This window comes from Oratosquilla oratoria, chromosome 26 (assembly GCF_046742065.1).
Source record: "Oratosquilla oratoria isolate Oo_2021 chromosome 26, ASM4674206v1, whole genome shotgun sequence".
Taxonomy (NCBI): domain Eukaryota; kingdom Metazoa; phylum Arthropoda; class Malacostraca; order Stomatopoda; family Squillidae; genus Oratosquilla; species Oratosquilla oratoria.
The window spans coordinates 55,327,518-55,348,725 of record NC_134802.1 but is presented as its reverse complement, the minus strand read 5'-3'; the positions used below and the strand labels follow the sequence as shown (position 1 = coordinate 55,348,725).

At 38.2% G+C, this 21,208-nt stretch overlaps 1 protein-coding gene across 2 annotated transcripts in view; it reads right to left on the bottom strand.

The window, feature by feature from the left end:
* kibra (WW and C2 domain containing protein kibra) overlaps positions 1 to 20,965 on the bottom strand; it is a 48,222-nt gene extending 27,257 nt beyond the window's left edge. The window contains exons 1-7 of one of the 2 annotated variants that reach the window (XM_076209865.1): positions 20,596 to 20,965; positions 14,428 to 14,537; positions 12,091 to 12,294; positions 9,647 to 9,803; positions 9,145 to 9,391; positions 7,423 to 7,650; positions 5,966 to 7,047 (exon numbers count right to left, since the gene is read on the bottom strand). In XM_076209865.1, the coding sequence (XP_076065980.1) occupies positions 5,966 to 7,047; positions 7,423 to 7,650; positions 9,145 to 9,391; positions 9,647 to 9,803; positions 12,091 to 12,294; positions 14,428 to 14,537; positions 20,596 to 20,723 (2,156 nt within the window). In that variant the 5' untranslated portion in view covers positions 20,724 to 20,965. The remainder of the gene's footprint in view (positions 1 to 5,965; positions 7,048 to 7,422; positions 7,651 to 9,144; positions 9,392 to 9,646; positions 9,804 to 12,090; positions 12,295 to 14,427; positions 14,538 to 20,595) is intronic. The other variant, XM_076209864.1, reaches the window with a different exon arrangement.
* Positions 20,966 to 21,208: the final 243 nt, after the last annotated feature.

Genomic DNA, 21,208 nt, shown 5'->3' with positions numbered 1-21,208 from the left:
CTCTCCTCCCATGAGGCTGTTTTCGGAGGCACATAATTGATCACAAATTTTCTGCTCTTCTTATCTCGGTCTTCCACTTCTATCATAATCATCTCTACTGTATTCTTTCCATATATGACACCTTTCACGTTTATATCCTTCTTAGTCAGGAACATAACTCCACCCCCTTGTTTTTTCTCTCTGTTTCTAATCCAATAATTGTATGTATCATGTCCTACACTGTTGGGTGGTAGTGGGCCTTTTAATTTTGTTTCTACAATTCCCATTATGTCCGGTTCTTTTTCTTTCAAATAATCATTCAGTTCATTCAATCCTGTTATCAATCCATCTATATTTGTGTAAGACACTCTTAGTTTTCTGCCACTTCCATTGTATTCTCTGTTTCCCTTATGTTTTTCTTTAGTATGTCGAACTGCTTTATTTTCATGTTCACTACTCTCCAATAGAATCTCTCTTTCTCTGACTCCGTTCTTTCCTCGTTTTTTGCCTTAGCTTCAATTCTTTTCTGCTTTTCTGCCTCTCTTTCCTCCTTATTCATTTCTCTTTTTATCCATACCTTTTTATATTGATCATTTGTTGCTAGTTTCCCTGTCTTGGATAGAATTTTCTCTGCTGTTGTTTGTGACCTGAATTTAATCTTAATTGGTCTGGTCTTATCTGTACTATATTTTCCGAGTCTGAATTTTTCCTCAATTTCCTTTATAATTTCTGGTTCATCTTCCTGGACTAATTTTAATAAACTGCTTACTCTTTCATTTTCCTCCTTGATTCTTGCAGTTCTATCTGGGTTATGTTTCTCTTCCATTCCTAATATAATTATACATTTCTTTTTGTCAGCTAATTCTCTTACTATATTCTCCTTCTGTCTCATCACTTTAATAACTGAGTCTTCATTATGTTCTTTCAATTGCTGTTTGACTATGTCAGTGAATGAAACCTTATTCCCTTCTTGAGTTATTCTCCAATTTTTAGCTTCTGTAGCTAGTTTCTCTCTGTTTTCATTACTATTCTTCTTCAATTTCTCATTCTCCTCCTTTACATTTCCTAACTGTCTTTTTAGGTCCTCTATTTCTTCAGTTAAGTTTCTGTTAGCCTTCTCTAGTTGTTCCAACCTTTCAATTCTTTGAAAAATGGAGTCTACGTTACCTAACTTACGCTCCAAGTCCTCGATCACCTTATCAACTCTCTCCTCTAGTCTTATCAGTCGGGGGGGGGGGGTTGTGTCCCCCCCACCCTCTTTAAATCCCTGGAACATATTCTCGTCACTTTCTTCTGTATTGCTCCTCTCTATACTTCTAATCTTTACATTTTTATTAGACATTTGATCCTCGCTAAGTCTTTTGTTTACCTTCCGCTTGTCTGGCTGGTCAAAGTCTACTCCCTCCTCATTTCCTTCCATTTCCCTCAGTAATCCCTCCCCTTTTCCTCTTTCCCTACGTTCCTACTACTCCACGAGCAATTTCCCCCCCACCCTGCAAAAACACTAGGCACTTCTCTTTGCGTTGGGATCCACAGACTTCACTTTTCTTCAGAACGTCTTCTAAGCCGTCCATTCGTTGAAGTGTGTGTGTGCATGCGTGTGTGCATTTACCTAGTTGTATCTTACGGGAAAGGGAACTATGCTCATGGTGTCCTGTCTTTGTATCTCGCAGTGTCTAGTTTGCTCTTAAATTCGTGTATGGTTTTTGCACACACTACTGTTTTGTCCAGTTTGTTTCAGATGTCCACTGTGTGTGGAAAACTTTTTTTTTCCAAGTCTCTTCTATAACTATCCTTTTTGAGCTTTTTTCATGTCCTCTTGTGTTTCTCTTGTCCCAATTTAGTAAGTCCACCTCTATCAAGAACTTCTGTGCTTTTCATGATTCTATTGATGGTCAGTCGGTCACCTCTTTCTCTTCTTCGTTCCAAAGTCGGTAATTTCAATTTAGCCCATCTCTCTTCATATGACAGGTTTGAAAGTGCTGGGGCCATTTTCATGGTTTCTCTCTGGATTCTTTAAATTTTCTTTATATTCTCTTTGGTACTGGGTGATCATAGTGTTGCAGCATACGTCTAGGCCTTATAAATGTGACATATAATTTCTTCATCTAAATAGGCAAAAGCCACCTTTATTGATCTAAGCAAGTTGTAGCATTCTCCGAGAATTTCGTTTATTTGTTTATTTGGGGACAAGTCATTTGAGATAATTACTCCCACGATTTTTTCAGATCCCACTTTCTTCGCTTCCTTTGTTCTAATTGTATATTGTCTTGATATTCTTTTTTTAGCTTTTCCAAACTCCATTATGCTACATTTCTTAATGTTGAAGTCTACTTCCCACTTCTGACTCTATTTCCAAACCTTGTTTAGGTCTCTCTAGTGATTCACAATCCATTTCGGTTTTCACTTTCCTCAACAATTTATCATCTGCACAGAAATTTATGTAACATTCCACATCTTCATCAATGTCATTCACATAAATAGCGAACATTATTGGAGCCAATACTGATCCCTGTGGAACTCCACTAATCACCTCCTCCCAACCTGAACACTTTTCTCTGAGCACTACTCTCATTTTTCTACCATGTAGGAAATCCTCCATCCAGTTTAGTAGGTTACCTTATATCCCTCCTGTTTTCCAGTTTTTTTAAATAATTTTTTGTGTGGTACTTTGTTGAAGGGTTTTTGTATGTCTAGGAAAGTACAATCAGCTTATCCATCCCTTTCTTGCATTATATCTATTAGTCTTGAATAGAAACTGGTTAAATTTGTAGCACATGATATTCCCTATCTGAATCCAAATTGTCTCGAGTTTATCATATTGGTTTCTTCCAGGTGTTATCTACTGTATTCTTGATAATTTTTTCACAAATTTTGGCTACAGTGCTTGTAAGGGAGAGCAGTCTGTAATTTATTGGTTCTTTGTTTCTTCCTTTATATATTGGTATAATGTTGGCATTTTTCAAGTCTCTTGGTATTTTTCCTTTTTTGAGTGAACAACTTATCATGTTGCATACTTTGTCCACTAGTTCTTCTTTACATTCTTTTAGTATCCAATTTGCAATTCCATCTGGGCCATGTGATTTCCTAACATCAAGGTTCTTTAACTGATCCATTATTTCTTTTTGTGTTTTGTTATTTCCCTCATGGGGGAAGATTGCACTTCACTTCCTTCGTCCCAATGCTGTACTTTTTCTCTAGTGAGAGCCAACTTGAAGTGATTGTTCATGACTTCAGCTATTTCTAGATCCTCTGTGTATTCTGTATTTCCGTGGCGTAGTTTCACCATTTCCTGTTTAATTTATAGCTTACCATTCACATATCTATAGCATTGTTTGGGTTGATCTTTATATTTTTCTATGATGCCTTTTTCGTAGTTTATTTTTTCCTCTCTGCGCACTTTTACACATTCATTTCTATGGTTGATATATATTAGCCATTTTCCAGGTATTTTAAACTTTTCTCCATCTTTTCCAAGCTTTATCTTTTCTATCTTTCACCTTACGGCATCTTCTATTGAGCCAGCACTTCTCTTGTTTCTGTCTTGGTACTATTTATTCACTCCTTCATTATAGATTTCCATCAAGATCATCCATTTCTCTTCCATTTTTGTCTCTTCAATGTAGAATTTTCCCCCAATTACCATTTTGAAAGAATTTCTTAAGTTTCTTAAGAGTGAGTGAGTGAGGGAGTGTGTAAAAGTTTGGGAAGCTGGGGGAAGGGAAACATAGGACTTTGAAAGTGGCTTTATTTGGGATTGTAGCAATTCCTTCCACTGGTTTTGACTAAGTTTTTCTCCAGATTGGTGTCATGATGAAAGACATAAATCGAAACTGGTTGTGTGAAGTGTTACAATCCCAATAATGGCACTTTCAAAGTCTTGTGTTTCCCTTCCCTTGTCCTCCCATACCTGTCTATACAGATTCTAATTAACCATAGTGTATATAAACAGCTCAATGAACGTCATGTAATTATGTATCCAGAGCATGGTATCCAACAATAATGAAAATAAACAAAAACTGCCTACAACATAAAATAATGCTTTAAGAATATTATCAGGCGGCACCAAAGTAACATCTACATTCTGAAACTAAAATCCTTCTCATTGAGCAGCACATGAGACTGATATGCACACAGTTCTTCACAAGATCCCTTGAACTCATCCTAGCAGTATTCTACTCAAATATCTACAATAATCTATCACCAACACCCCACAATATATCTATTGATTAAAAAGCATGCAGTCGATCAATCAATTCATTGCCCCTGGTCTCTCTTGCAGAAGACCTGTGGCCTTCAAGTAACCAGCAACAGCCTCCAAGTGTGGCTGTCACTTAGAGAAGATATATTGTGTAGTTGTCAAGGGCTTATTAAAGACTCTGTGGCCAGGCCTATTCTGTGTTGCTAACATCTTAATGCTGGATGGTATTGTGAGTACCAGCAGGCCAAAGTAGTTCAGGTGTGGGAGGATTTTTCTGTGGGGCTCCTATCTAGGGGTTGTTGTCGGAGTATTGTGTTTGGTGGTCTGTCTTGAAGGGCTTGTTTAATAATCTGGGTGTGTTTTTAAGTGGATGTTCTGTGTGGTATAAATGGTAGGTTGATATGATTGTCAAAGTGGTATGTAGTTGTTGTAATTTTTTAGTTGCATTCTGTTGGTGATGCTTGTGAAATATCTGATGTGAATGTGCGGTGTTTGAGATTATGGTATATAACTGTGTTCCTGTCATTATCATGTGGTATTCCAGGAGAATAATTTTGGTTTCTGTACATAGGTGTCCAACTGGGGTGGTTTTGGTGCATATGTTATTATTCTCAGTGCTCTATTCTTTAAGGTTTGTAAACTGTTTGTCTTGCTGACAGTTTTGAACCATCTTTGTAGATGGTTATTAAAGTTTCATCTGTTGTCCAAAGTCAGAGTTTGCGATGGATTTCAGTAGGTTTTCTAGCTGATTTTTGTTGTTGGGTCTTTGATATGTGGGCTGAAATTCATGCATGTATAAATGTGAGGCATAGAATTTTAGGGTTTGTTTCCAATGGAAGGATTACAAAATCACATCTTAACAGACCACATTTTGTTCTATCAAATTATGCTAGAAATCAACCCCAGAAGAATTTATAACAAAGATGAGTGGTACTAGTATGCCTCAATTCCACACAAGTTACCACCTGCCCATAAAAGACGTCTAGTACTACGCTATTGTTCATGTGCTCACTCGACAGCAATACAAAATCACATATGTAATCTAATAATAATTCCACAGCACCTCAACTATGAGGTTGCTACTAAGAATACCCATACATGACTCTAAGGTAGAACAATATCCAACAGAGAACAAGATGTCAGCATTTCCTTAAAAATCCTCAGTATCACTGCTCACTTAAGATGGCAACCTCTTCCACTTGACAAAAATATAAAATAAAATAAATAACTATATAAATAAAAATAATAAATACTAAAAAATAATAATAAAGATGGAATAAAATCAAATATAAATAAATAAAATTCAGGGTCTCACACTGGACACACACATCTGTATACAATACATGAAGACTTTCATAACTAACATCTTCATTTGTACTAGCCCCTAATCACTAAAAAGAAAAAATTCATATGTACCAAAGGCCCTTTCCTGCATACAGACGGTGGCCAAGTCAAAGCACACACCCCACATCTAAGTACTAATAAAAATAATGTTTTCCTGTTTTCCGATGATGTCACTGCCCTGCCACTGAACCCAGCAAAAATGTGACATTTTGTCATTAAAGTGGTAAAAATTATTTTGTTTTCTCATAGGTTATTCATATAGTCTTTTTAAAGATGAGAAGATGAGAAAAGAAGAGAAAAGTTATGTTTTCCCTCATTTTGTAGATAATGAATAAAGGCCAAAGGCTGTGCTACCTGTAAAGCAGGGACTGGCAAAGCTAGTGGCTCATCATAAACAAATAAAAATCCATTCAAGAAATACAAAAAATCAGATGTACTCACCTAAGCTTAATCTGTACTTGCGGTGTCTCTGAACACTCTGCAGAAAGTGTGTCTTTCGGGCAAGCCTCGTATACTCCCGAGTCACCTGCCACAGATTCGTCACTCACTGCAGCCGAAATACTTCTCATGTCTACACCATTCTCTTCCTCTTCTCCTGCTACTTCATATAATACACCATTATTATCACTGCCACTATATGTACTTCGATCTGCATAACTTGTTCCAGTTCTTTCCAGCTCGATTCCTTCACCTTCACAAGATTCAGTAATAATTTTTGGCCCCACTGCGGAGTGCGACGATACGTCGTCAGCCGCTCCTTTGGTCTGTGATGACCCGACTGAGGTTCTTGGTGCCAAGTCTTTCGATGCTAAACAAAGCTCCACTAACCGCTCCTGTACACTTGCAAGATCTGCAACATCACTCTCACTACCAAGGCCACTAACACCAAGGATGCCTTCACTTGCCTGTCTTACAAACCCACCACTGTTAGCCCCTCCTCCACTTCCCCCTCCCCCTCCCCCAACATCGCCAAGGGAGAATCTAGGTGGCCCAGGGTCTAGTCCAGAAATAACATCACAGGCAGATGTGGTTGGGGAAAGGGAGGACAGGGAACTTCGTGGGGATAGGGATAACACAGATTGTGACATAACCGCAGAACTGTTAGATCCTTCTTCTAACGAGCGCAATTTTTCAGCATATTGTCTATCAGCCTCTGAATTGGACTTGAGCAAACGTTCTACTCGCTTGTGAAGCTCAGAGATATTGACAGCCATATGCTCTGATGATGAGTATTGCTGGCCACCATAAATGTCCGTGAAAGATAAACTAGACAGGGACCCTTTGCTCGAGGTGGAGAGGGATCCGAGAGATGAGGAAGAGGAGACAGAAAGTGTTGAGGCCGAGAGGGACCTCAGTTGAACTTCCAACTGCACCATTGAGCGAACAGTGTCTCGCACACGACACAGAAGTTCCTGACGCTCTTCCTGGAGGGCAAGACGGTCTGCAACCGCTTTATTGTTCAACTCCAATGCTTGTGACAGATCAACCTCCAATTGATTTACTTTATCTTGTATATCACAGGCCTGAAATTATATATTCTCTTTAATATGCATATCCCACAACATGTGTTCAGTATTACATAATTCACTCCTAACAAACATACATAAAAACAACAACTAATGACTATATGTATCTACCTATCTTCATAACAAAAGGCTTCTTTACCCTTATATGGGAGGTGGCCAACCAACGCATACACCCAACCACCACTCATCCTACAAACCATTTGTTTACCAAAGGTCTTTTCCCTCAATATGGGGATGGCTTAGTCAAAGCATACACCCACTATTTAGCATTAAAAACTTCTTAACTTCAGATTAATTATGACCTAAATCTAACCCTAAGCCTTTACTAAATAAGATTTGTTATTTTCCTCAATCTTGCTTGATGACTTTTACCTGTATGGGATCACATCCATGCGTCAATACACCCCTGCACTCTCTTAGCAACTGTTCCTTTTCTTGAATGAGTAGCATTCTGTCTTTATCTGCCTGCAGGTCTGCTGGCGAAAGCCTTTCCTCAAGGCTGGCCAGGTCATGCTGGAGACCTTTTAAAGACGTTTTTGCTGAATCGTACTCCAACTTAAGTCGAGTCAATTCTGCAAGCCTGGCACCTAGAGGCATGACCTGAAAAAATAAAGAGATCATTTATGAAAACAAAACCAATCAAATGCCCTAAAATAACTTGAAAGAAGGAAAGGAAGAACAACAATTCAGAAAGTGCAACCAATCATTACAAGAGCATTGCACATTTTATCACGAGGAGTAATGTGTGGTTCTATTTACCCAGTGGGCAGATGCCAATTAAGCCAAGGTCTAACCCTCATCTGATTAAAAACAACTGGTACCTACTAACTGCAAATTGAGAGGCAAGTAAGTACCTTGGGAGGATTAAAAAGTGGCATGAGAAACAGGTGTCTGGGAATGGATGCAATGAGACTGTATAAAGGGTACCAATGGCATTGTATGGGCCAGATTTGGAATTTAAGAAAGGCAGAGAGGAAAAGTATGAATGTGTTTGAGATGAAATGTCTGAGAAGTATGGTAGGGATTACTAAGTTGGATACAGTGAGAAATGAGGAGGTGAGGAGGAGAGCAGGAGTGGAAAAGGAAGTGGCAGAAAGGACTGATGAGAGAGTATAGGGATGGTCTGGACACATGGAAAGAATGAGTGAAGAAAGATTAGTAAAAGAGGTGTGGAAGGCAGAGGTGGATAGAGTGAACTTGAGGGGATGACTGGGGATGAGATGGATAGATGGGGTATAGGAGGCATTGAGAGAAAGGGGAATGTCTGTTGAGCAAGGAAGGGAGAAGGCAGAAGATAGGGATGAGTGGAGAGTGTCTGTACTCTAGGAAGGGAGGAGTGCTTATGTGTGAAAAATATTTTGATGCAGCCCAAAAGGTATTCTCTTTTTAGGCATATGAGAGAAAGAGAGAGGGAGAGATAGATAGAGAGAGAGAGGGGGGGGGGTTCATTGATTATGTGAAGCAACCTTGCTGTGGATGTACTGTATCTTGCAACATTGTCTCTGACCCAGGGCAGTGGGCAGGATACAGGGATGACTCGTCATCCATAGGGAGCTAAGTTGGGAGGGAGTGAAATGGGTGGGAGTAGGTACATGCTTTTGACTTGGCTACCTCCCTTATAGAGGGGAAAAAGGTTTTGATATATAAACACATAGGTACCTCCTTGCCATAATAAAATATATTGTGAGCCACAGTAATGACAATTTTCTAGATTAAGAGGGTGGTTAAGATGACAAACATACAGTAACACATATCAAGAGAAGTGAGCCAATTATATGGGACACACTTCTGTAATGTTTATTGTATTTATATCTCCTCTTCTACCAAATTACAATCATCTTTTTCATGCCATTTGCTTTTCTATGTCCAAATTTCTTGTACTACACCCCACTTCTAAATCTGTCACTGTTCTTTAAGGCCTCTCCTAACCTTCACTCCCATCTACTTTTTCTAGATTTTTTCAATTAAGTGATTCTATGAGTAATAACATCACTCTGCACCATATCTCTCTCTAGTTCTCTTGACGTCTTAAACAAATTTCGACACAATAATGCCACAAGAATATAAATATGCCTCTACAACAAATTTCCTTACCTCTCCACAAAAGTCCGTTTGTGATGCAGTGCTAAGCTTAAGTGCTTTCTCCACCACTCCCTGTGTTGCAGACGTAACCTCCTCGGTCAAAAGGTCTTCCCTCAGAAGATTGAGGGACTTAATCAGCTCTGCCTTTTCTTTTTCACCTGCCCTTAATGATTCTTCTATATTCCTTAATTCAGAAACTATAGCCTGAGCTTCAGCAACACTATAACCTCCGTTCAAACCATTAAGCTTTTCCTGCACTCTGGAAGACAAAGATTGACACTTCATTAATCAAGTTAAATGATCTAATAATAATTTAGAATTGTGAAAAGTATATATAAAGATACACAAGACCAAGAAGAAAATAACAAAGAAATCAAAGAAAATTTATATGCAATGAGGAAACATGGGATGCATATAGAACAAATTATATATCAAGGACATTATAAAAAACGACTGTGCGAAATAAAAACAACACGTATAACTGAGACACGAAAGATGTCTTTCAAATTCTTACTGGGTGAGGGTGTTCATTCCAGCCTGCGTGTTTGCCACCTCATGTTTCATGACGTGCAGTTCCCGCTGTAGCTGCCCCACCCGACTCCGCGCCACCATAACATCTGCCTTCAGCAATTCTGGGTCATAGCGGCTTACTCCACTTCCATTTGAACTTACTGCAGACAAGAAAAAAAGGAGAACACTGTTATTACTACATGTAAATATATAAATAGTACTAAAAATTTCCTAAGCAGCTGTAGCCTCCCACACCCACCCGTAAGACCCTCCTTGTTCTGACAAAGTCAGGGGATTACAGTTAATGAGTGAGAATGGAGAATAAAGGGAGGTGAGCCAGCTGTTTTTTGTGGATGATGTTGTACTTGTTGGTGAGTTGAGGACAGGCTGAAGCAGTTGATGGTAGAGTTTGTGAGGAAGTGTATGAGAAAGCTAAAAGTAAATGTGGGCAAAAGGTGATGAAATGTACAAGAAATGATGATAGTGGCAAGTTGGAGTTGAGTATAACCCCTTCAACATGGGGACGCTTAAACATATCTTCCCTCTGTCTGTCTACGGGCAATTCTATTCACCTGAGAGGGGTTAAACTCATGACAGAAGGGGTCTTTAACCAACTGGGACCCCTTGTGGTCCCCAATCAGTCCCCTAAGCTGAATAGAATTGTATGATGTCAGTCATAATGAGGAAATATAAAATGTGACACTATAATGATGGTGTTCAAGGGTGAGAGGATGGAGGAAGTAAAGATCTTGAAGTACTTGGGGTCACATGTGGCAGGGAATGGAGGAGTGGAGGCGGAAGTGAATTAACGAGTAAGAGAAACAATGAAATGTCTGGGGGTAATGACAGGTGTTATGAGAAATAGATGTCTGAGGATGAACACAGAAAATGTTGCATGAGGGAACAGTTGTGCCCACAGGGTATGGAGTGGACACATGGAATCTGAAAGAGGCAGAATGGAAGAGCCTAAATGTGTTTAGGAAAAAGTATGGGTATGGTAAGTGTAACAAGAATGGATTGAGTAAGAAATAGGGAGGTGAGACGGAGAGCAGGGGTGGAGAGCTAGCTGATAAAAAAGTACAGATATGGTTTGAATATTGAAATATAAGATAAGGAAGAGGAAATGGTGGTGGATGGGAGTGGAATGGGTGCGAGTGGGTTTGTGCATTTTGGTTTGGCAATTTTCCTTCTAAGGGGGAAAAAAGCCTTTGGTATATAGATAGAGATGGTTTGGGCATATGTAAAGAACGAGTGAAGAAAGACTAGGAAAAAATAGAAAACAGAAGTGGATTGAGGGAACTTGAGGGGATGACCACAATTGAGGTGGATGGACAGAGTGACAGGAGTATTGGATACACTAGGAATGTCCGTTGAGCAAGGAAGAGAGTGTAAAGGATAGGAGTGAATGGTGTATGGTTGTAAATGGATGAGTAAATGATGCAGCCTGAAGGGATGTTCTCATCTACTCTGTAAGTTTCTTAGTAGATTGAGCAGGGGTGGGGTTGCCAAAAAAATTAAGTGTTGGTGGTAAACCAGCTCTGGTTATAAGGCCTTGCTACAGAAGTGCTATGTCCTGCTCAATGACTATGACTCAAGCAGTGAGGCAGGGGACAGGAATGTCCTTTTATCCATGAGGTGATAAGATGAGAAGGACAATAAATAGGTTCTGGATGGGTGTAGGGTGAGTGTATGCTCTGACCTGGCTCCCCTTTCTGATATGCATGTACGTATTCCTTTGTAGTCAAGTACATTGACACAATGAAGTCAGCATTTGCTAAGCTTACAAAGGTCTCCTGTGCACAACATTAAACTAGAAAATACATTCAAACATGACTAGTTATCACAAATACTAAGTACTATGTACATTTTGATTATCATAACAATACCTAGGACTAATGATGGGTACCTGCAGAAAGTTATCTTAGGAAAAGAATGTCTGTAAGTCATCTTACTACCACCCCTATAACTTTGCCAATTTACTCACTTACATTTGTTGGGGTAGCCACATTTGGTCTTTGAATTGAGCCTAAAATCTCTTTACCAACTTTATTTATCTTTCCTCCACCTTTAAATACAATCATAGCTGACAACTGGTGACTGTTCCCCTTTCTACTACTTTCAGTCAGTGACACATAAAGTCCCACAATGCCAGTTCATGTGGGGTTGTGGATTTCTAGTCGGTGAAACTTGAGGCAACAACTGGTTGACCAATACCTGTCTATCAATTTCATAATAGATTTTACTTAAATAACAGTTTTCTTACTACTGCAGAACTCATTAAGAAGTAAATTAGTGATGAAAATTACATTACCTTACCTCTTGATTCAGCACTTTGAGAAGTCATCTACTGTCACTCCCACATTGATATTCCCACAATATTAAGTATTACAAGACCTTGCCTATCACTCTCCATAAGCAAAGAGTACAACCAGACTTGCAGTAACTCACTTGAAGACCGTGAGCTGTAAAGGTTGGTGAGAGTTGTGTTGAGCTGCTGGTATTCCTCTTGTGCCAATGCCAGCCGCTGAGCTTTGACCTGCAGGATGTCTTGCTTGGCACTCAGGTCTTGCTGTGCAGACTTGAGGTAGTTGGCCAACATCGCTTCCTGCACTGACCGCCATGCTGCTCTTGGATCTTCAATCTGGTTTTTCTCTGTAATATATCAATGAAGCAAAACAACTTAGTCAAATTCGTTATTACCAAAACAACAGATCTCTTGACAACTGGAAAAAAAAAAAAAAATAAAAAATAAATAAATAAATAAATAAATAAATAAATAAATAAAAAAAAAAAATGTATAGAAGGTAAAAAACTGGGAGGTCTATCATCACCTAACAGAAAAAGACTAAAGGTAGAGGCACACTGGGCTAGCATGCCACTTTCACTACTTTATTTGAGTAGAAACAACTTCAGTTACAATATTCTAGATTTCAGTAAGAACATCTGAACAATGTGTCTAACATTCATATAGGTTTAATATCTCTTAGTTCAGCTTAATTCAGCTTCTCACTATATGCAGGAGTAATTTGACATTTGGAAATTTGAAAAACAAAATATCATAACTAGTTGTTTCTATTCAAAGTAGCAAAAGCAAGCAGCATGCTAGTGAGAAATGCCTATTGTGCAACCCCCTTAAGAGTGAATATCAAGCAAAAAATATATAAGAAGAGTGGGAGGCAGAGGTGCAGAAACTGAGTCGAGTGAGAAAGGAAACAGGAAGAATGCCAGGCAAATCTGAGATATCAATGGAATGTGCTGACAGAGGGAAGAAGTGGGAGTATAAAAAAGAATGGGTATGTTATCATTATTTTATTCATATTACTATAATTTTCATTTTTTTTTTTTATCATTATATATTTTTTGGCATCCGACCTAGTTATGGACCAAATGGTCTCCTGTTGGCATGCTCCACTTTTGTAAATCCTTTGTTTCTAGGAGAAAGTATCAATCCCTTCATGTATCAATAATGGGTATGTCCATCATCATTGCCTTAGGCTCAAACATACAGATAACAGGCATATCCATCATTTGAAAATAATCTTTGAACAAGAGAAATGTACATTACATGTGTGTGTGTGTGCGCGCTGATCATGAGTTTAATGATTGGCACAAAGTGCTGATGGATGGCTGTGTTGTAGCAGGGTGTGGGTTGGTGGAACTTAGCCATGCACTGTATTCTGTTTGCCAGCTCAATGGTGTGGTCTATGTTCTGCTACTTGTCCCAGAGTACCGTGTATCTCTGGTTACGATGGAGATATTTTGTTGTAAATTCCCAAGTCTTTATCAAAGTGTGATACATAGCTGGAGAAAATGCTGAAGTCATGCATTCCTTACTGAAAGGCAAGGGACCCACAAATTGAATGATGGTGAAGCTGGTTCAATTGCTGGTGTTACTAACAAGGATGAATACTTACATACACTTTCTCGTTGGCAGAAGCAACACAGAACACCCAAAAAGGAATTAAGCTTTAGAGGTGTTTTCCAAATATATGGAGTTCGGGGAAGTTTCTTAAGGTAGTAAAAAGTTTTGCTAGGGTAGCTGGGGCAAGTGTGAGTCAGAAATGGTGAGAAGAATCATGATGGTAATTCTTATCCCCCACTAGCAAAGCACGAGATAAGAAGTTGCGTTGTAAGAGTGATACAAGAACGGCAGAAACACGGAGTAAACCTATCTATATACCAAGGGTCTCTCTCCCCTTTCATATCCAAGCCTCTCCTCCATTGTCAACATCAAAGCCATCTCTCTTTCATTCCTTATATCAAATACCATGTCACTTGTCTTTGTACTGCTCCTTTTCAGATTTACAATGCTTTTTAGTATATCAAGTATTATAAAGCTGAGCTTAATAAATCCAGTTTAGGTCTCACAAATATAAGCCTGAGAAGCTACATTGTAATTATCTACATGAATAATATAAATTATCATAATATGGATGTGATGATATATCTTACTTTTACTTGTAATACACAACAGATGCAGGAGCAGAGCTGCAGTACTGCAAAATTTATTTCACAAAATATTTTTAGAAAGCATTTTTGTTCCATGTCCCCCCATTATTTTTCTTGACAAATACAATATTCTGTACCTATACATTCAATCCCTGTACAATATCCAATTCTTCTTGTGTGTTAATGCATACAGGTGTACCTCTAGAGCATGTATGTTCTAATTCAGGAACATGTAACTAATACAGAAAGAGTTATCCGTTTATCTGCATGATTAGGCAAGTGTGTGTTGATACATTACATAAATCTTAAATAATATACAAGAGACAAATTACTTACGATTAATGTGGTCAATGTAGTAGATACCAATCTGTGAATCATAGCACTCCTCCCAACCATAGGGAAGCTCATGACCCACACAGTCAGCAAACGTCTGGGCTTTGGTGTAGCTGGAACGTGAAAGAAGGTGCTTTATCATCTTCACATGCAAATTTTCTAGGCTCCATTAAAAGCACTTAAGAACACTAGCATTCTTGTATGATGTTAATACTATCCTAATATACTTGATGACACAGCAAAAGCTTAGAAATGTCACTTAATGGAATGATAATCTGTTGCAATTCAAGAGAAACACGATGTATTCTAATTCACAATATTACCTTTCCCTAAATATCATTCTCTCTCTCTCTCTCTGCACACACACACATACATACATATACACATCACCAGCACTGACTTTGGAGAACAGAAAGAAACTCTACTATCCATTTATAAACAATTCATAAGAACCACCCACTACACCTCCACAGCATGGTTCCCTACAATCAGCAAATTAAACAAACAATTAACAAACATTAAGAAATAGAACACCAAGAATAGTAACAGGATGCATCAAAATCAGCCCCACTGGACACTTCATACAGAACCCAAAATCCTCCGAATAGATCACCATATAAAATAATGTAACACAATGCTATGCCAGAACACTAAACATCACACACCCTTCAAAGCACCATCAACAGAACATGACAAAAAAAAATTACACCAGCAGCATATTACTTTGACATCTATAACAACCTATCACACACAAAACATCCACATATCTCTCCCTACACATACACATCAAACACACACATCAGCAAACAACAACACAACATAGACTGGGAAGGAGCGAGAATGATACACAAAGACAACTCGAAGAAAAGAGGATTATTCCTAGAAGCGTGGTTGACAAAAGAGGTTAGTGCAAATAGGTACATAGACTTAAACCCAATCTACCTGGGCATGAGGAACACAATGACGGACTCTACATAATGTGTAATCAGTATTAATGTCTTGAGTGAGAGAATACAAAGTGCACAAAGATCACAAACCTGTGTGTTTATGTGGTTGAGTCTACAGTGTGTATGAACGTGATTGGTTTTATTTTCCTTTTTTTGTGTAAGTGTGTATTTCATTCAATTTTTCACTTCAAATTTATGAATGTAAATAGAAAGAATGGCAAACAGTTGTCTGTGCAAGGTTATGATCAAGTGTCTGACGTGGATGAACATAGGCTTATGCCTGTGTGTATAGAAGGTTGAGTTGATCTTGTGTGAGCATGGCAGGTTTTGTTTCTTTCTGTTATTGTATGTACATTTTTTTAAATCTATTTTTTGTATCCATTTTATTTCTTTGTGAATTCAAGAATGTATGTGAAGACAATTGTGAACAGTCGTCTGTGCACGATTGTGACTAGTTGTTTTGAACTTGTTGCCATGATTTGTATCTTTTTAGTTGTCATACAAGTGTGTATTTTATTTTTTATTGTATTCATCTTTTTTTTTGCAAATTTTAAGAATGTATGTGAGATCCATTGTGCACAATTGTCTATGTAAGGTTGTGACCAGTTATCTGGTTCTTGTAGCCACTGGAGGAGGAAAGGGAGCTTGGGTAGCTTCGGCAGTGTGGACTACCTATCCCAGTTCCAACTATGGCCGATATAATAAGATCTTCGATCACTGTACCTCATCACTCCCCTGAAGACAGTCCTAAGACTAGGATTGAAACATTGGGCATTAAACCTTCCATTATGAGTCTGGTGTTTATGCTTCTCCCCTTCAACATGGATCCCAGACTCCAGATCTTTTTCAGATATATTGGATATACAGAGACCTCTTATTAACGGACATTAATTAGCCGTGTTTTCGGTGTTTTTGGTGCTGTTGTTTAGTGTGAGCAATCACTATGCCACCCAAAAACCACTCCAAAACACCGAAAACTCAGTGAAAAAACCGCAAATACAGCTAATTAACGTCCGTTAATGAGAGGTCTCACTGTATATATGTATAAATCTTGCATGGACTTTGAAAAAATGGAAGCTCTAATAACCACCTATGAACAATTCATAAGAACAACCCTCAACTACACCTCCACAGCATGGTTCCCACCACATTGTCCAATCAAACACAAACAATTTACAAACATTACAGAAGGGAGCAATGTCAGTAATAATAGGATGCACAAAAACAACTCCCATTGGGCATCTACATACAGAAACCAAAATCTTCCTAATAGAACACTATATGAAAATGATAGGAACACAATTCTATGCCAGAACCCTAATCACATACAATTCACATGCACCACCAACAGAAAAAAAAAACTGCATCAGCAGCATACTACTCAAACATCTATAACCTACCATCTGTACCTCACAAACACACACCCAGATAACTAAACAAGCCTTTCAAGAAACTGCCTAACTTGTTACTCCAAGAAGCCCAAGATATAAGCCACACAAAGAAAACCCTCCCACACCTGACAAGAACCACACTAGCATGCCTGTGCTCACAACAACATCCAGCATTAAGACAGATGTTAGGGATGTTGTGTAACCAGTTGTTGAAAATGTCACTTAATGCTCTGGCTGTTCTAAAAATTATGAATGCTACATTCTGCTCTCACAAAATGGGACCACAGACCAACATAACCTCCTTCCATGATATGATGCAATCAGAAGTATCCTGGTCTCACATCTTTCTAGTTGCGGGTTTGAGTCCCCCATTCCTCTCTGATTCCCAGAAGTGACTGTTATCTGCCGCAACAGTCCAAAAGCACAGGGCAAAAATGACTGCTTCAGCCGCAGCTGTGTGCCTTCTAGTGTAGGCTCCTCACCTATTATAGGGAACTCACCACCATCCCATTCCCATGCAGGAGGAGGAGGAGGAGGAGGAGAGGAAAAAAAAAAAAAAAAAAAAAAAAATCAAGGTAGCCCATTCTGTTGTGGTTAGCCACTGTATTTCTTTTCTACACCTGCCCACGGCTGCCAGGAAACAATGCAGCAAGCCCACAAAGGGTCCTGGTGATCAAACTCACAACCACCTGCTCACGAGTTCAAGACAGCATCCACTAGGCTACCACACGGCTCTAATAATATGAACATGTCCTTCAATCACATTAGGTTTGTCAAATTATCAGAATGACAACATATTACCTAATCTCTAGGGGCATCTACTTTAATACTATGTCAAACATCCAAAAATCATGTCACAGATTTATAGGACACAAAATCCAATTAAGACCCCCCCCCCAACCCAGAACATAAATCTAATATCACTACAGACATGCATTTCTTGTTGAAATCTGGTTACCTCCTTTTCATGCTTTGATAGGCATTACAACAGTATTATACCACAAAAATTGCGTAAATACACCTTATTAAGGCAGATTTTCTTCCACTCCTAAATTACATCAGTTAACTGTCTTTCACTGTCAATAACCAGTACCTCTACCCGAGGTCAATAATGCCACAGAGTTGGAGTCGTGGAAATAGAAAAGGAAAAACTTATGGGGTATAACTGTATCGTACGTTGTTGCTACTAACCAGTTCTTACTTTGAGGACCTGATGAGACAGTCATTGAGATGGTAATAAATAAATAAAATAAAATTAAGGAGGGTAGCAGAAAAAAGAAATACTAAATGATAGAGGGATCGGCCTTCTTTTTCAAGGTGTGGAAATTTTTCTCCAATCATAAAAGAATGCTACATGACCGGTCCAACATTTACAAATAACCTAATCATTGGAAACTTCATCATCCTTATCATTATATTTTTTTTTTTGCAACAAAGAACTGAAACCAAACTGGAATTTGTTTTTAACCTTTCTGCTGGTATTGCCTTTATCAGATTTGACTCATATCAATGCCAGATGGTTATTCTAAGTGTATCTAAGTGTAAGCGTATTCATCAGAATGGGGAAGTTTATATTAAGGACATACTACATTAAATTCCCTGCTTCAATAAGTCCTCCAGAAGAACACACCAACCTAGCCTAGGGAGTTAGTATAATGAAAACAAATCAATCATATTATGCTGCACTTATCATTTAATTCTGGATACTACCACGTACAATATGGCACCTTTGATAATGACAGAGTTATGCCTAATTCCACCTTTTCCAAACCCAATAATACTCCATCACTTATCCATGAGCAGGAAGTTCTTCCTATACCAGATCGGTGAAAGGCAATTTCTCAATTAGTCTTATCCACTACCCCAAAATGTAAAAACAAAAATATGTCCTCAATTTTCTACTAGTTTCTTATTTGTTTATCTTTTCCATTCACTGTTGAGTTTCTTGCATCTATCTATATACTGTATGTATCAATGTATCATGGTTATAATAAAATTCCGTTCTATTATCTTCCCTAAAGCTATTTCTAAAATGTGTACAAAACAAAGATAATTCTTACCATGTCAACAATGTCTATTTCTCTTAGTAATACATGCCTCTTTGGATTAATCAACAGCAGTTTCACTTATAATCACAACAAAATAAACGTCATCAACCATCCTAGGGCTGACCTACAAGCATCTATAAGCACGCAATGTACACACTTATGTTTATTCCCACATACTCTGCAACAGAGCAAACATTCAATATGATACATATATTTATGTGCACAACCTACGAGTTATAGAAACTGGGTGAAATAAAAACCAGGCATTTATAAAAACAAAATTCAAATGCATCTACAGTTTAGTAGTATTTCTCCGTAATGAATGTTTGTGATATAAACATAAAGAATGCCACTCCCTTGTTGTATGCATTTTTCAAACAGATTAACTTGCACATTAGCAATGAATCTATTCTAACAAGTCCCAATTTCAATTACGCTGTTGATATGTTTACATAAATTGAGAACTTAATTTCTAAATAAATCAAATACATATCAACAATAAAAAGTAACTATCAATAAAAATATAAGTTACTTCAACTCTTACAGTATTCTTCAGATTAAAAAAAAAAAAAAAAAAATCAACCTCCCTATTAATTTATAAAAAAAATTATTTAAATGAAATGTCAACTTCAACCACAACCTATAACAACCAATTTCCTCAATCATAATATCCCTTATATAAACAGAGAAAACACATCATAATTAAATGAACTATCATATCTAATTATATATTCAGAAGCTGCTAAAATATATAAACTATGACATTTAGTGCCACTGTCTTAGTAACTTGTCTATCCACTCTAATTTCATAACTTCTAATGGATATTGATGATACTGATAAACAGGTGTAATACACCTGATACTGACCCTGGGAATGTAAACAAACACAATTAACATAAGTTTATAATTGGAACCTCACCTATCTATCCAAAACAAATTTCCTCTATCATTCAGGCATAACCCATTAGATTACACGTTACACGATTTAGCGAAAAGGTCTCAAATCTACAACTTCTATATGTGAAAGCTCATGGGTTAGCAAGTCAGTGCCACTTTATTAGTATAAAAATCACTCTACAATTACAAACTGATTAATTCATTCATCATGAAATTAGTTAAACTTAACCACACCAAATTCCTAATGAGAAACCCTCAATTTAATACCAAATCCAGAGCATCCTTGAACCACAGACGAGGACTTCCCACATCCTCCCTTTATATTAATCCCCAACTAATCCTGAACTCAATAGTTTAGATTATATTAAGCTCTTCTATGTCTCCTAAAAGAAAATAACACGTGATATGAATCCCTGAGAAGCACTGCATTATTAAGAGGTGGCGCCCTTAGTTTTTGACTGCTTGGGCGTAGGGTACTGTACCGCATACCATTCATTCTTGGCCTGTCCACGCACATACCAGCACCTTCTCCCTAACACACCAACTTCCACATGTGACTACTTTGCTTTCATTATAACCTATTTCACCGAAAATATTACACATGTCAATTCTAAGGGGCACGTGTGGCTTTCGTTAGAAGTAAATATGGAAGTTCTTACGTGATTCTATCCAGACAAACCATCTAACTTCACTGTCGAGTCGAAACGAGGCCAGCCTCACCACTAACATACTATCATTCCCTACACCACAATTCATGTATCATGCACATCACCTGTCTTCCAGGAATCTTGCAAATCCTTACCACTGATGATGTGATGTGCAAAATGCCTATATTGGCACATATAAGGAGCATACTCAAGTAAGATCGAAGATCAACAGTATGTGTACCTGTCTCGAGGGTCAATCCACGTCGTTTTCTTGGTGTTATGGTCAATAAAGTATATCTTGCCGTCAAAATCGTGTCCTATCTCCCATCCACTAGGTAAAGGTAATTCTCCATTTCGTCTTCTAGGCATGTTTTAAGTGAAAAACACAGGAAATTTTTCATCACTACCGTCCACAATCCTCCATATTGAGACTTGACAATGACGTACATGGCTCAGCGTTTTCGACCAATAAGAGTATCGTAACCCCGAGGAGCCAATGAGGGCCCACATTCCTAAGGCTGGTGATGTTTTGATGACGTAACTGTGACGTAGTAAACCTTCAGCCACTCAGGGTGAAGAATTGAGAGCCAATGAGTTGAAGGAGGCCTGCTGGCTATGGGAAATACCAGAGAAAATAAAGAGAAGTGCATCTCGCAGTTAGGCTCAATGAATTGTTTGCGGTAGCTGTTATCAACAGTTTTATGCCATGTCCTTCAGTCGATCATCTTCGTTAAATACGCTAGCTCAGGAGAGTAGCGATGCCATCGTCATTATGAGGGCGTATTTACGTAAATCCCTCAAGGAATAAGGATGGGAACTCGAATGCCTCCCGTCGTCACAAATTGCTGTGGAAT